Source organism: Myotis nattereri (assembly GCF_964212035.1).
Source record: "Myotis nattereri genome assembly, chromosome: 4".
NCBI lineage: Eukaryota > Metazoa > Chordata > Mammalia > Chiroptera > Vespertilionidae > Myotis > Myotis nattereri.
The window spans coordinates 38,789,010-38,806,207 of record NC_138079.1 but is presented as its reverse complement, the minus strand read 5'-3'; the positions used below and the strand labels follow the sequence as shown (position 1 = coordinate 38,806,207).

Below are 17,198 nucleotides of genomic sequence, written 5' to 3'. Positions count from 1 at the left end.
CCTGGTATTTACAAGCTTAACGGATGAGACATGAAACAAAAGCCCCTCAAATAAAAGTAGAGAGACTAGAGGACTTTGAGAGGAAATAAGTATGACATTTATAAAGAAGTGAGAGGAGGAGGGTACGGTTAGAGCTTATGATGGAAGGAGTTTATACAGTGTCACAGGTGTGCCCAAGCACCATCTTTATCATCAAACATTTTGTCACTGGGGCCCTCCCCCACAATGACCACAGCCATTATCTGGAGTGCTCTTATAAAGGGTCAGAGAGCAAGCTTGCCTCCCAGTCAATGATTCTGCAGAAATGCAATCAGCAAACATTTACTGGAAGTCTACAGTGCACTGAACATTACACTAGGTATTTTTTTAGTATATTTTTAGTGACTTTAAAGAGGAAGGGAGAGGGAAAGAGAGATAGAAACATCAATGATGAGAGAGAATCATTGATTGGCTGCCTCCTGCATGCCCCCTACTGAGGATGAGGCCCACAACACAGGTATGTGCTGTGACCAGGAATCCAACCATGATCTCCTGGTTCATAGGTTGATACTCAACCGCTGAGCCACACCAGCTAGCTACACGAGGAATTTTGATATAACAAAGGGTAACACTCTGTGTCCGTGGGACTATTATAGTATAAATGAGAGCAACCTAGACTGATATGTGGTTCAAATCCAAGTTCCATCATAATTCAGCTGAATGGCCAACCTCACTGTGCCAATCACAGTTCCTGGCCCAAATAGATAAATGCTGATGAAGGAATACCAACCCAATTCTTCAAACCTCAATTTTATTATCTATAAATGGAGGCTAATTCCTACCTCACAGGGTTTTTGTAAAACGTTAAATGAGAACTCATTAAAGTGTATACTGTACTGTACAGTGTTTAGCATATGACAGATTTATTAGAAATGTTTCATGTTCAAGCTATTTCATTGGACCCAGGTGTTTACTTTGCTCCAAATGGTTTGTCCTACTAAAATGTGAATGTTGGTATTACTAAATGGCATTTTAATTTTTAAATTATAATCCAGTTTTTAAAGCAGGAAGCTGTTACTCTCTTTGAATTACCCTTGGCTTTGGAAAGCCCAGCCCTTCAGCCCACAGGCTATTCCCAAGACACAATGGGGTAGAAATATATCCTAATCGTTGCTAAGTAGATTCCAAAATGATAACCTAGCCCATAAAGTGAAATCAAGCCTCAGAAAATTGCCAAGAAAATACCAAATGCACAGCTTGCCAGTATCGTAAACTGGATACAACCTGGTATCCTGCTCCTACCTTAGCAACAGTCCTGGTTATGGAACTAGAGCATTTTGAGTAAAGTCCTGGAGATAAGAGGAGAAAGTCTACCAATGTAGAGAGATGACATGGCTACAAAACAAGAGATAAATGTAGGGGGACAACCAATATTGAACGAGGAGAATAAAGTGTTCACAAAGTCTGAGAATAGGGCAACTCTGAGGAGGCTAAAGGCAGAAATCCAAAGATAAATTAGGATACTGGCAGAGGAGAAAAAAGAGACAGCCATGTCCATCAACACACTTTGATGACTGATCAACTACAGAGAATACAGAAATGGAGCAATTATGAAAACACATATCCAAAGCTGGGTTGCCTGGGAGAATGGTGGTATGGTAACCAGCATCAGGAAGTTGGAAAAGGGGTTGCTTTAGAAGAGAACTTTTTTTTAAAATTTAACAGTCTGGGCTTGAAACTAAGGCTGGATAACTGAATAGAAAGCAAACAGCCATCTGGAAACCGAAGATGCGGCATGGGCAGAGGTCAGGAGGAGAGCTTTCAAGGAGGAGCCACGGTTGAAACAAGGAGAGATGAGCTCGCCTAGAAGAGGAAAAAGGAGTGGGCCCTGGGGAACACCCACGTATGCAGAGAAGAAAGCTCAATAGACAAAGAAAGAACTCGAAGAGAACCAGCAGAGTTGGAGGACACCAAAAGTACATTTTAAAATAATAAATCAGATCAGACAGCTTCCCCACTAGACTCCCACCAGTTTCTCCATTCATTACCTTGGCCACCAAAGCTTTCCATGATCTAGCTTTGCCCACCTCTGGGACCTGTCTCCTCTCTCATGATGCGCTGGCCACATTGGCCTTTGCTGCCCCTCAAATACATTAAGTTTATTCCTACTTTAGGGCCTTTGTTTCTTATCCTTCTTCTACAAGGCTCTCCATGGATCCTGACTCCCACCCTATCAAATTAGTCTCTCCCACACATTCTCTACCATATCACACTGTTGTACTGTCCTAAAGCATACCATTATCTGAAGTCCTTCTGCTTTTATTTGTGTACCTACTTTATTGTCCATCTCTCCACTCTCAAGTGGGTTCTGGGAGAATGGGGTCCTAGGACCTTGTCTGTTTCCATCTTGGCTATATCCTTAGTGCTTGGAATAGTGCACTGCAACTAAAGGACTTAAGAAAAAGACACCTAGATTTGAGCAAGAGCAAAATAAGTGACACAATCTTCATGAAATCAGTTTTAATAAATAGAACAAGGTAAAGCCAGACTGCATTAAATTATGGAAAAGAAAAGGAGTCAGGAATTAGAAACAAATTATTCAACACACACACACACAGAGCCTTGGGGGTGAGCAGAAGAAATTGTTGATAATGCATCTCTATATATCACACCTTTCATGAAAGCTGCCTTTGCAGAATCCTATATAATAAAACCCTAATATGCAAATCAATCGAACGGCAGAACAACCGGTCACTATGACGTGCACTGACCACTAGGGGGCAAATGCTCAATGCAGGAGCTGCCCCCTGGTAGCCAGTGTGCTCCCACAGGGGAAAGCAGCTCAGCCAGAAGCCGGGCTTACAGCTGGCAAGCATAGCGGCGGTGGCAGGAGCCTCTCCCACCTCCGCTGCAGGCAGGCAGTAAGGGGCAAGGGGTCCCAGACTATAAGAGCCCTGGACTACGAGAGGGATGTCTGACTGCCAGCTTAGGCCTGATCCCTGGAGAGATTGGGCCTAAGTGGACAGGCGGACATCCCCCAAGGGGTCCTGGACTGTGACTGCGAGAGGGCACAGGCTGGGTTGAGGGACCCCTCCCCCACCCCCCAAACCCGCCCAAGTGCACAAATCTCGTGCACCCGGCTCTAGTGTGTAAATAAAACATTTCACTGGATCACATCTTATTTCTTCTACAACTCTCCCAGACAAAAATCTGACCTATACCCACCATGCCTAAAATTCTTGCTTAAGATGGTAATAATTTTTTTAAACTCAAATAGAACAAATGTCAGTTATTTCAAGTTCTGTGTTAAAAAAAATAATAATACAGGGCTACATATTACCCCAAACTGTGGGACTGTCACTGAAATCTGGGACGTGAGACAATAAGACGTTAAGAACACTTGGTACTTATATACCCACAGCCCCCAGGCACAAAGGAATTCGTTCAAAGATGGGTACTGGGCTCATGCGGCCTGCGGTTTCCTGGAGTTGGACATTTTCCCTTCAGGCCTTTTGTCAGAAGTCTATGGTCTCATTGGTAACTGTAGAAGGGGACACTATAAAGTGCCATTGTGTTGAGAGGAAAAGATACAGTTTCTTTAAGAATCTGGACAGGGTTGAAGTCAATGGAGGATTTATATAACATCTCTAAGTCAGAGGTTTTGTTCAAGTCTGAGAAGGGGTTTTTCCCCTCAGTTCCTGCCAGAACCATCAAGCAATCTCTTGCAGCAGCAAAGGAGCTCGGACTTCCCAGGAGCTGACATCTGGTGGCTGCTGACCAAGCAGCGTGACGGAGCTCCCACGGCTCTCCTGCTTTATGGCTAGAACACGCCATGCTTTGGGCTTCATTTGCCCCCTCAACGGAAAAACAGGAGAAAAGGCAAAAAGGTAAAAGCAAAACCAGGCAGAGACGGTAGAAAAGGGTCAAGTTAAGTGAGCAGAAAGCAACAGCCACCAAGGAGAGCCAACTTCAGCCAGCCCAGCTTGAACAATGGAAACCACCCAACAGGTGGCAATTAGTTGAGATGCACAGGCTGCTGTTTTTAAGTTAAGACACTGGTAATGTTAACATAATTTGCTAAAAAAAAATTTGCACAAAGTAAACTCATGATCTACAAGTTTATTTCAGGTAAAAGTCCCTCCTGATTCCATTCTGAAAACCAGAATTATCTACACTGACATGTATTTAAACAACAACAAAAACCTTCACTCACACCCTCTGACACCTGAGTTAATGAAATATCTACTAACTTGAGCTGGAGAACTTGATGGGGCAAATGACCATCAAGTCATTAGGCCCAGAATTTGGTGAGCAAATGAGCTTTAGAGGGTCAGGCCTTGCCCAGACTTAGTTACAGGCAGCACTTTCTAAAAGGACAAACAATGTGAGACAAATGAGAGACTTTAAGGTACAGATGGCAGCATTCTTCATGTTGTAAAGCTCAAGGGACAGTGCAGGGCAGGAAAGGGCAAAATGACACCCTGGAGTACCTGGCCAATGGGGAAATTGGCCAGGTACTCAAGGGTGTTGTGGTGCCAGCACAATGGGGAAAGTCATTTTCATTAACCAGTGAAGGTGGGAAAACCCCAGGCTCATTATGGGATCTACTACTCACTTTCTGCACAAAAGAATTATATATATATACATAGCCATATATATATATATATATATATATATATATATATATATATGACCGACCGTATGTCCATCTGACCAACTGACCAGCCGGTATGTATGATGCACACTGGCAATTTAAAAATAAACGTTGATTCACGCATGCGTGATACATATAAAGCTCTCGCTGGTGCCAATCGCATGCATGTGTTTCGATCTGTCATTGTCAATCATGAATTTGGTTGACACTTCTATTATAGCAAATAGTGATATTAAAATATTTTTTTAATTAATTTTCTTTCAATGGGCACAAATCCGTGCACTGGGCCATTAGTAAATAAACGTATGGCTTCTAACACAGCATTTAAAAATCCTGCATGTCAAACCATCTGAGTTAATTTGATCAAATAAGTCACTGCTTCTAGAAACCTTCATTTCAGCATCTGCAAAGGTCTGAAGGTGTGATCATGTACTAATACTCTGAACTGATGGTCAAGAGTGGCCGTCACAGGGACCCATCAGGGACGCACAGCCACAGCAGAGAAGGGCAGCAGCTGGAGGACAGGATTTCCTTCAACAGGAACCAGAAGCCGGAGAGATTTGCAGGAATCAGGAAGGAGGCGTCTGCCAGGTGAACGCAGAACAAAGCCACCAAGTCACTTACCGCCTCAATAGGAAGCTGCCTCTCTGGGCTAGGAAACCGGCCCAGGAACCTGTCCTCGGGTCCTCCCCCAGAAGGCTGGGACCAAGAGGAGTGCAAGGATTTGGCCAAGGATTCAAGAAAACCACACTGAGCCCCAGAAATAGAAGAGGTCGAATGGGAGAAGTTTAGCGCAGCCACTTGAAGTGCTCATCGGATCCCTAAACATCAGATTGACCCTTCAATTCATATATGCAATGAGCACAGCAGCAACCAATATTCCTGGGATCAAACACAGGAGACTGTGACTCAGAATGAAAGAATAATATAAACATAAAATGTTCAGGGAATCGGGAAGCAGCTCAGATCCAGCTGGCAACAAGCTACTGACGTGAAAACTCCTCTGCCCAAATGGTTATACAATTTGCAGTTTCCAGAGAAAGAAATGATCATACTCTTCTCGGGCATTTGCTACCATTAACACTCCTGAAGGGTGGAAGAGAGCCAGGGCCCACACGCAAGGGTTCACAGACACACCCTCTGCAGATGTTATAAAATCTCCACGGATTAAGTGCTTATATTAACCAGAATTTGGGAAATAGCAGAAATGAAGCACCATGGAGGGTGGGGAGAGGTTAAATAAAGCAAGATAATTTTTTTTGGAACTTTCATGAAGCTAATAACACAAAATTTAAAAAGCTACCTTTCTGTGCACAATGAAAATGAGAACACAACTCCCAATTTCATAATTACCAGGGGTTTTATGTTTTGTTTTGTTCTTTTATCTTTACCTGAGGACATGTTCACTGATTTTAGAGAAGGGAGGGTGGAGAGAGAGAGAGAGAGAGAGAAACATTGATGTGAGAGAGAAACAGTTATCGGCTGCTTCCCACTACCTCCTGCACAAGCCCCGGCCAAGGATAGAACCGGAAACCTAGGTATGTGCCCTGACCAGGAATCAAACCCCCAACCTTTTGGGTTACATGATGACGCTCCAACCAACTGAGCCACCTGGCCAGGGCCATAATTACCAGTTATTAAAGCTGAGGCACTAGGTATTAAATATTTCTAATAGCCCTGAATAAAATGTGAACTGTGACATCTAATTTGCAAAGCAACCCATTAAAATTTGAAATGTGTACACCCTTCATCCAGCAATTCCATTCCTGGGAATCTACTTCATCAAGAAAAAAGTATTAATATATAAGGACACATGGACAAGGACATGCACAAGGGTGTCTAGTGAATAACATCATGGTTGCCAAGGACCGAAACGCAGTGACTACCTATCCACAGGGAATTGGCTAAATCCACACCCATTCATTTAAAACAAGGGTGGGGAATCTTTTTTGTGTCAGAGGCCATTTGGATATTTATAACATCATTCTCGGGCCATACAAAACTATCAACTTAAAAATTAGCCTGCTATATTTGGTCAAACATTTAATTAACTTAACCCTAATGCCTTGGCAGGGCCAGACCAAATGGCGGGCTAGGTGTTCCCCACCCCTGATTAAAAGAGTAAATCTGAACTACACCTGATGATGGAGAAATTTCTACAAAGTACTGCTGAGTTGGAAAAAATAGAAAAGTCTACATAACCTGATCCAGATTTTTTTTAATGATTGTATTAAAGATTGTATCTGTATTATGTATGTATATGTTGTATGAGCACAGAAAAGGGTGGAAATATGTACACTGTCATTGGTTCTCAAACTCTAGTGCACTCCATCAGAATTACCCGAAGGTTCTGCTAAAACACATATTGCTGGGATGCAAGCAGCGTGACTTTACATATTGCTGAGATAAAAATCAGGAGTGGCTGATTCTGTGGGTCTGGGGGAAGGTCTGAGAATGTGTGTTTCCAACAAGTTCCCAGGGGTGACTACTGCTCCTGAGAGCAAGGGCACGAGGCTGGAGGACAGAAAGTGAGGTAGTAAATGTAAGTGTGGGGGTGGGGAAGCATAAATGAGATCTGCCCAGGATAATAAAAATGCACACACATAAGGAAAGTTCTTTCAAACGTAGAATTTCAGGTGATCTTTACTTTCTTCTTAATAATTTTATTTATTTTTAATAATGAGTATTATTTAAATAATCATTTAACATAAAACTATTCCAATTGACAAAAAAGGGTGGGAAAGCCTTTGAAATCAACAATTTCCCAAGAAAGAGCTCTTCTGTGTTAGTTACAGCAGTTCTGAACTGATCTTTTGGGAAGATTATTGCTAATTACACTTTATATAAAAATATAATGTGAAAAGGAGTAAATAAGTATATTTATTTGTTTTAAAACCTTCCTTAACAAAAATTTAAGGAAAAGTCAATTGTAAAAGTAACCAAAAAATATTCACCAGCAAAAACACACAATTTAGCTTGAGAATGCAAAATCTCTTCCTCTTTCAAAATTCAATCAAATACCCAGTCAGCGAAAATCTCTTCTTTCAAGCTCTACTTGCATCATTTCCTATCTCTTTTTATGTACAAACTAGAAAATGACAACTATAAGACTAAAAGCAACAAACTAAAACAAACAAAATAAAAATAACAAATAGGACTTTCAAACTCGCAAGTAATGTCCATGAGTTTTATGCTATAAACATCGTAGGTCAATTATACTAATGTACCCATCCCCAGACTTTCACTCTTCTCATCAGCTTCATCACTACAACTCTTCCCTAGCTTAAGCCACCATTCAATCTAAAGATTAAGCCTAGATCTCAACCCAGACTGTACCTGTTTTTAAATATGTTTTTATTGATTTCAGAGAGAAAAAAGGGAAAGGGAGAGAGAGATAGAAACATAAATGATGAGAGAGAATAACTGATGGGCTGCCTCCTGCACATCCCTACTGGGGATCGAGCCCACAACCCAGGGGTGTGCCCTTACTGGGAATTGAACAGTGAACTCTTGGTTCATAGATAGATACTCAACCACTGAGCTATGCCAGTCAGGCAAAAACTGTATCTTTTCTATTGGGAAAAAACAGGTTGGCCCTCCAGAACTACTCCTTTTTGCCCTTTTAAATACAGATGCAGGAAGCTGCTCAGAGGCTGGAAATTGGATTTGCAGTGTTCACATCCCTAAGGTTTGCAAATCAATACTATAAAACTCCTAGCTACCAGTCTTGTCAATCCCTGCTTCTTCTCTAACTTATCAGAGTGCAGTGTTTCTCTTTTCTGGCAATAGCAAGTGGATCATCATAGTTCATTTTCTTTCTTTTTTTATTTTTTTTAATATATTTTATTGATTTTTTACAGAGAGGAAGAGAGAGGGATAGAGAGTCAGAAATACCAATGAGAGAGAAACATGGATCAGCTGCCTCCTGCACACCTCCTACTGGGGATGTGCCCGCAACCAAGGTGACATGCCCTTGACTGGAATCGAACCTGGGACCTTTCAGTCCGCAGGCCGACACTCTATCCACTGAGCCAAACCAGTTAGGGCTCATAGTTCATTTTCAAAGTCAGAGTGAGTCTGGGGCTGAGTTCAGGAATATCCTTGCAACCCCAATACTAAGATAGAGTCTCCTTCCTGAAGACAAGCAAACAAAAATATTTGCCAAAAAATGTGAGGGGAATAAACGTTTGCCATAAAAAGCCAAAAATTAAACAAATTATCACCGATAGGACCCACCTGAATGAGGTGCTCTTTTTAAAGGGCAAAAAGAAGTTGGGGAATAATTTCTAACAACATTTTCTTACTTCATGACCACTGTTCTATTTATGTGATCTCATCCTCTGTGAGATAAATCTTGTAGTTTATATTTTTAAAGTCTCTCTTACTGAGGCTTTTCCAATTCATTAGCATACCATTATTATGCTTAGTAGTTTTATAATTTTAAGATATCATCTCAATGTTATAACTCTTTACAATTTCTAGGTTTTTTTGGTTCTACCTAAATTATGTTCTTAACAGTGTTATCTTAATTTGTTTTCCCAAAAGAACCTGTTAAAACAACGAAATAGGATTGGTGCAAGTACTTGAAAGCATGAAAATTAAGAGATCCAATGTAATATATCACAATTAGTAAAATCTAAGAAAACACATCATCTAAGCAAATGCAAAAGAACCTTCGATAAAATTCCACACAAATATAGATAAAATTCTGGAAGAAGAAAAAAAAAGTCAATAATGCTTATCATCGATGATAGGGTTAAACATAGTTTTAATTTCCTCTTTTTGCTTTTTTAAAATAAAATATACTATGAATTTTTAAATAGTAAGGATTTATAAACCAGATTGTAGTAAGCTGGGAGAAACTAGACGTGCATATTTATCCAACTTCTGAAGGCCGTGGGCAGACAGGAGGCTTGCACCAAGATACAGGAACCAGTTGGGGCACAGCCTTTGTGTCTGCTCTGTTTACATATTACTTATTCTATAGAATTTGGCTTAAGACTTGTTTTCATTATAGTATAACCCTCACTGACCTCCTTACTGATGAGGCCAAATGGTCAGATTGGCTTAGGTCAATCTGTAATAATATTGACATAAAATGTTAAGTGAAAAAAATCAGGTTACAACATATGTATGTACATACAGTTATGTACATATAAAATATACATAATTAATATAAGATGCCATCAGTTGATCAGAGCAACAGAAAACCATATAAAATATGAATTTTATATGCCACTAGGAGAAAAACTGCCCATTTTTTTATGTTAGAATTTTGTTTTAACTTATACAGATTTCATCATGTATCATGCTGCTGGTTCCATGTCTTTGTATATACACAGTAACTTTGCCTTTTAATACCAAACCATGGTGAAGTGATTTTGAAAGCAATTAATTCATGTTGTGCCAGCAAAGTTCATACCTATTCTGAAGTGACAACAATATAAACCATGTGACCAAGGTCACACATGCTTAGGTAATGACAGCTACATCATGACTTCTGCCAGGATGCACGGTGTAGGAGCACAGATATGAAAATAAGAAAAAAAAAATGTGCCTTAGAATTAATAAAATGTATTAACGTGTGTGTTTTTGTTTGTTTTTTAAATATATTTTTATTCATTTCAGAAAGGAAGGGAGAGGGAGAGAGAGAAAGACAGAAACATCAATGATGAGAGAGAATCATTGAAAGGCTGCCTCCTGCATGCCCCCTACTAGGGATCGAGTCTGAAACCTGGGCATGTGCCCTGACCAGGATGGAACCCAGACCTCCTGGTTCATAGGTCAATGCTTAACCACTCAGCAAGACTGGCCGGACTGGTTGGTTGAATTTTAATGGCTTTCGTTTGAACAGTCTACCTTAAAGGCTAAGGACAACAAGATTTCATAGGCTTCCTCTCCAGGTTATTTCTGTTGCTCTGACCACGGAGCCCTTCTGACGAGAGTCCTTGCTGCCTGAGTCCCACTTAGAGTTTTGATGGCTGCTGGACCTTCTTTCTGCATAAGCATTCTGGGGTTAGTAGGTTCTTATCTACCTAAGTTAACCACCACAAAGAGCAGCCATCATGGGAACACCACTCACCATTCTGGAAACCTGGGTCTACACAGGCTGTGCACAGTCAGGCACTGGTACGCACTCACACGCACACAGTAACTTTGCCTTTTAATAACAAACCATGGTGAAGGGATTTTGAAAGCAATTAATTCATGTTGTGCCAGCATTTTAGATATATAGTAATCCTCTATATATTTAAAAGGCTAAGTGACCATCCAACTGTCCATCCTACCGTCCAACCAACCGACCGGCCAGTACATATGACACACACTGGCAATTTAAAAATAAACGTTGACTTGCGTATGGGCAATACATATAAAGCTTTTGCTGGCATCAATCGCATGCACATGTTTTGATCTGTCATTGTTGATCATGAATTTGGTTGACACTTCTATTATAGAGAAAGGGCGAATAATGATATTAAAGTATGTCTAATTAATTTCCTTTCAATGTGCACGAATCCGTGTGCCAGGCCACTAGTTAGCTATAAGCCAGTTTACTCACTGCCTATATCATTCCTGGGGATCAAGCCCACAACCCAGGCATGTGCCCTTGATCAGAATTGAACCTGGGACCCTACAGTCCATAGGCCAATGCTCTATCCACTGAGCAAAACCAGCTAGGGCAATAAAGTGTATTAATGTTTTAACATAACACTATTTATAGGGGGTAAGATTATGAGTGACTTATTTTCTTAACACTTTGGTATTTTTCATTTTATTCTAATTAGTATATATTATATGACAGGAAAAAAATGTTTGTTTGTTCTGTTTAACTCTCTTCTCTCCTTTAGGCAATGTTAACTGACTCTTCCCTAGTCTGGGCATAGCCAGTAGGTCTAAGTTCAATATAGCAACACCAGTATGTTGACCAACCACAAGGTTTTCTACCAGGATTAGGTTTGTGGATTTGTTTATTTGGTTTGAGGTAGGGAAGCAGTGTGGAATGAATACAACTGAGGAGGAAGTAAGTACAAAATAAATAATTGAATAAAACTTGGGATACTTTACAATTTAGCATTGGATCAGTCTTTTTTTAATCTTTAATTATGGCTGATCCAAGTCTGTCTATAGACACATTTTATGACCTGCAAATCACAACCTAAAGAGAGTACTATAGACTACTAGGTAACCCAGGAGAGGCGGGTATTATTTTGCATCCATTTACTTGATCATTTAGTGTTTCTTCAGAGAACACAGTGGGATGCATGTAAGAAGAGTGGGGAGGGGTTGAGAGAGAGGGTTACTTGGGTAGTAAAGTGTGTCAAGAGGAAGTGGATTAATATATTTTAATTGACTGAGGATTCTGATTAAACTTGTTCCAATTCCTTGATATTGTTCTATTAAGGATTAATCTGAAATGAGGTCAGATCTTTTATGCTAGATCCTGTACTCTTGCTGTATGCCATGAGAGGATAACTCCAAGGCCACCTGAAAAAGCAGCCCTCCTACACATATCCATACTCACACCCCCATCAACACGGGTTCCAAGAAAAAAGGTTTTGTCTGAAAGAGGAAGATGGGAAGAGGAACCCATCTGCCATTTTGTAAGATGAGACAATCACATCGCTTCCCTGTTATACCCAGTATCTGTTCTCAACAACAGAATCCTCCCTCAACCCAGAAGGCACCTTGACCGGGAATCTCATTGGGCCACTCTGTCACCCGATCTCCCACGTAATCTATGTATATAGCCCAGCACTTTCCTTTGAATTTCTATTTCATGCTTTTAACTGGCACAATTATCACTGAACATTTCCCCCAAAAGGACACACACAGAACACGTTCTTGGCTATTATCAGGATGTTATCATAAAACAACATATTCAAAAATCATCTATATGGATGAATTGAGTATTTTCAGCCCAGAGCTAATACAGTTTTTAAAAAGTTACTTGGGAAAATACAATTAAAACCCAGACTTGGAAACGAGGAGCCAACTAATTTTAAAAGGCTCCATGCAAATAAACGAGACAGTAGCACTGTGTGTTGTTTTTCAAAAGCCTCAGCTCAATAATGAGCAAAGCCTTTCTCCCCACTTCAGTCACATGGGTTTCAAGTCTAAGAAAGGGCCACTTCAACCTGAAGCCCAAAGCTTAGGAACTTACATAAAGAGGTACTTCGCTGCAGCTCAACTCCATGGCTTCTGCATCTGCAAACAATAAAAAGAGCATTTATTACCGGAGTCCTCATATAACCAACCAACAGAACTGTGTCCTGACCTTCAGGTATCAATATTGTCAAAGGAGGAGTAACTCATTAGATAGGAAAATTGCAGAGACAAAATTATAAAAATACAGAAATAAGATGCTACCTGTATAAAACAGAACCCCTTTCTTATTTTGTATTAATATCCACACATAAGGAAATCTATCACCCCGACATTATCCCACTGACTGCTCCCAAAATGGAAATTATATTTCAGAAAGACAAGAAAGGTCAAAATAAGCAGGTTGAAAGTTTCACCTTAATTAATCGCTTGGATGACAGGCTTCTCTGAGATCAGAATCCACTTTTGGTGGAACAAGGCAGATCTTAGAGAGGGCCAGACATTTCAGTCTGGGGGAATGCAGGCCACTGTCATGCAAACCCACCTCTTCCCCAGCTGCATGCATCTCATTTGCCTTTGGGTGTGCCTGCCCCCTGACACCCACACCCAGAAACCAGCTTCCAGCTTAGGAAAAAAGGAGCCAGCATCATTCAAACGGGGTTAATTGAAGGGAGTCAAATAGGTACAAACTTCCAGTTAAAAAATAAGTTATGGGGATGTGATGTACAGCATAGAGACTATCTATAATAATAAACGCATAATATGCAAATCAACCAAACAACCGAACAGCAGAACCACCGTCTGGACGACCTACTGGCTGACCACGCTATGACACACACTAACGCCAGGCCAGCCAAGGCGGTGCGATGAGATTGGTCAGGGGGGCCGACATCGCCCCACAATCGCCCCGCAAAGGGAGGCCCAGGCCACCCTCTGCACAGCAATCAATCACGGAGCCCTGCAATTGATGGCCTCAAAGAGGGAGGCCCAGGCTACCCAGCCAATGGCGCTGCGGCGGGTGGGTGAGACCTCCCTCTGCTGGGCAATTGATCACCCCAAAGAGGGAGGTCCAGGCTACCTGACTGGCAGCACTGCAGCAGGTGAGCGGGGCCGCCCTCTGCGGGGCGATCAATCTAGGGACCCAGCAATCAATTGCCCCACAGAGGGAAGCCAGGCCACCAGCCAGCAATGCTGTGGCGGATGTGTGGAGCCAGCCAGCAATCACCCTGCAGAGGGAGGCCCAGACCAGCCAAGCGATCGCACCCCACACCTGTCTGTCGCCTGCAGAGGGAGGCAACTGGTGGCGGGGCACGGGGGGACAGCACCACACAGATGGTAAGCAGTGGCAGCGGCAGCGGCAGGGGTGGGGCCAACTGCTGGCAGCTGGGGGAAGGAAAGCCCTGATAGACCCTGATCGCCAGCAGGCCTCGGGACCCTACCCGAGGGGTCCCAGCTTGCAAGAGGGCGTAGGCTGAGCTAAGGGACAACACCTGCCCCATGCACGAATTTCGTGCACCAGGCCTCTAGTAGTTAATAATACTGTATTGCATATTCAAAAGTTGCTAAGAAAATAGATTGTAAAAGTTCTCATTACAAAGAAAAATTCTGTCACTATCTATGGTGACAGATGTTAACTAGCCTTATTGTGGTGAACACTTTGCAATATATACAAATATCAAATTATCATATTGTACACCTGAAACTAATAAGATGTTGTGTGTCAATTATAGATCACTTAAAAAATAGGGGAATCCAACCAGTGTTGTTCAGTGATTGAGCATCAATCTACGAACCAGGAGGTCACGGTTTGATTCCCAGTAAGGGCACATGCCCAGGTTGCAGGTTTGACCCCAGTAGGGAGTGTGCAGGAGATAGCCAATCAATGATTCTTTCTAATCATTGATGTTTCTATCTCTCCCTTCCTTGCCTTTCCTCTCTGAAATCAATAAAAACATATTTTTTTAAAAAGTAGGGGAGGAGGGTTCATTGAACACTACTATAAGACCCAGCCCTCAAGGAGCTCACAGCTGAACAAAAGAGACCTAAAGATTGGGAGAAGCGTGGGCTGCAGGAGAATTCTGAATGGGGCAGACAGGGAGACTCACCACCACCCTCTCGCCTCCGCCCCACAGAGAACAGAAGTGGGACAGGGTTCTGTTCACTAGGCCAAGCCTGGCTCTGGTTCCTGGGCCACAGCCCAGCTACAGTCCTTCGGGGCCTTCTCTTAAGAAGGCAGGCACACAGAAATCCAAACTGTGACATTTGGTATAGCAATTCCCAGAGAACAAACTTGGCCAGGAGGAAAATATAAAAAGTCCTGTATTATTTTTTATAAAATCCTTTAACTTAATACTGGCATCCTCCTAGGTCACAAGTTACATTTCACGAGTCATCCCGAGAGAAGACCAAGGGTCCCATAAGCCCAAGGGGTTGACAATGGAACCCTTCCTTGGCCCTCATTTTCAACATGTTGTACCCTGTGCATACCCACTTAAACGGGATTATGGATGATAATCATCGATTTTTAATGAAACTAACCTCACATATTGGATGAATGGCTTAGGTAGTTCAAGAAAGAAACTTCAAATTAAATACAATACTAACAAGAATATGACAAAACTGAGACTCTCATTTCTAATATGAATTGTTTATCACTATAAAATAAAAATGATGACTAATCTAAGTAGATCTCCCCAAAATTAAAAATTATAAAGGCACTTATAATATGAATGCATACCTGCTACCACATACCATGACCCTTTACCGTAAATATACACTAGGCCTCAAGAGATTAACAATATTTTCACTTACGTTTAGAGTCACACCATACATAATTCCAATCCTTCACCTTTCACTCAACTTGATAAAATTATAAGAACACTGAACATTTCTACTTGATAGCATAAGAAATGCATTCTAGCCCTGGCCAGTGTGGCTCAGTTGGTTGGGCATCATCCATGCACCAAAAGGCTGCTGGTTAGATTCCCAATCAGGACACATGCCCAGGTTGTTTGCTTGATCCCTGGCTGGGGATGTGCAGGAGGCATCTGATCAATGTTACGTTTTCACGCTGATGTTTCTCTCTCTCTCCTCCCTTTCTCTCTCTCTAAATATCAATAAGGTATTTTAAAAAATTAAAATGGTTTTAAAAAGAAGTAAAATTTTAAAAATGCACTGACTATAAAATGACTGAAATAATATACAGACAATAATAAAGCAACAAACTAACATGCATTCCTTTGTGAGCAAATCTTTGAAGACTTAAAATTTTTAAGAAGTATATTATAACAAGTTAAGCTGTGTGGGAGGCTTACCATACACGTATTTACTATAGGAAAGTACACATGTTTCTCACAACTCAACATGTGATATTTGTTAGATTTTGTCTGATAATAAAGTACATCAAAAAGAAACCACTTTTGAGGAGAATGTGAAGACGTATTCTGAAGAGTGAAACCCCTGTCAAAACTTCCTAGTTGAGTTGTGGAGAAAAATAATTTGGAGCAAATTATACACTTGATAAAATAAACTTCAAGCTGAAAGATATATCTTCACTTGGATTTTCCTAAAATCAATTGCTCTGTCACAGTAAAGAGCAGCAGGCTCTGTGCCGCCTGCAGGCCGCACGGCTAACCCACTCTGGCCCTCCTTTCACATCACCTTTAATAATTAAGCAAGTTGCATTTGCGAGGCAAGTTACAACGGTCAGAATTCTTCACACAGTAGCTTTTCCCTGTATAAATGCCATGCTCTCCACTTCATTTTACTTCCTAATGCTTGAGTTCTCCACCTGTAATTTTAAAATTTCAGGTTCAAGTACTTTTTTTCCCTTTAATTGTACTGCATTTTTGAGAATGTGTCTTACGGAGATAAAAGCCAAAATAGTTCCAGTTTTGCTGGCAGATGCCAGGGGATGGTTTGGAGACCAAACTTAATTTTTAAGTTTGCTCACAAAAGGGGGGAAAAATCTTATGAAAAGAACATCAAGATACAATGTTTTAGACATTATGAGGAATAAATATTCCAATATCTTTGATTGTTAGTTAACGCAAAAGAAAAAAAGACAATTTTCAATAGGTAAAAATATGTTAAGTTAATGAGGAAAGAAAATATAACATTCAACTTATACTGAAAAAAATCAGTTCTTGGCTTTATGAAATTCTGGATTTTGCATCTAAATAAAGTATTCTAAGATTAATTCAATATAAAGCCCATGACTTATATTTTGTGAACACAAAATAATCATTGGCTTATGTGTATTTTACAAAACCTATTAACAGGTAATGCTCAAAGAATATTTATCAAGACTATTAGTGACTACATTAGAAAGGATAATGATATGCCAGGCACCATGCTAAGTATTTTACAAATTTCATCTCAGAGATTCACACAACAGCCCTGAGAGAAAAGTGTAGGAAGTTAAGCTGAGAAGCAAAAGTTACCTAAACATAAATTTTTAAAG

The 17,198-nt window shown here is 40.9% G+C and overlaps 1 protein-coding gene across 1 annotated transcript in view; it reads right to left on the bottom strand.

Moving 5' to 3' along the window:
• ARHGEF28 (Rho guanine nucleotide exchange factor 28) overlaps positions 1-17,198 on the bottom strand; it is a 264,926-nt gene that overhangs the window by 211,364 nt on the left and 36,364 nt on the right. Inside the window, exon 2 of the mRNA XM_081090556.1 lies at positions 12,795-12,838. Within this exon, the coding sequence (XP_080946682.1) occupies positions 12,795-12,827 (33 nt within the window). The 5' untranslated portion in view covers positions 12,828-12,838. The remainder of the gene's footprint in view (positions 1-12,794; positions 12,839-17,198) is intronic.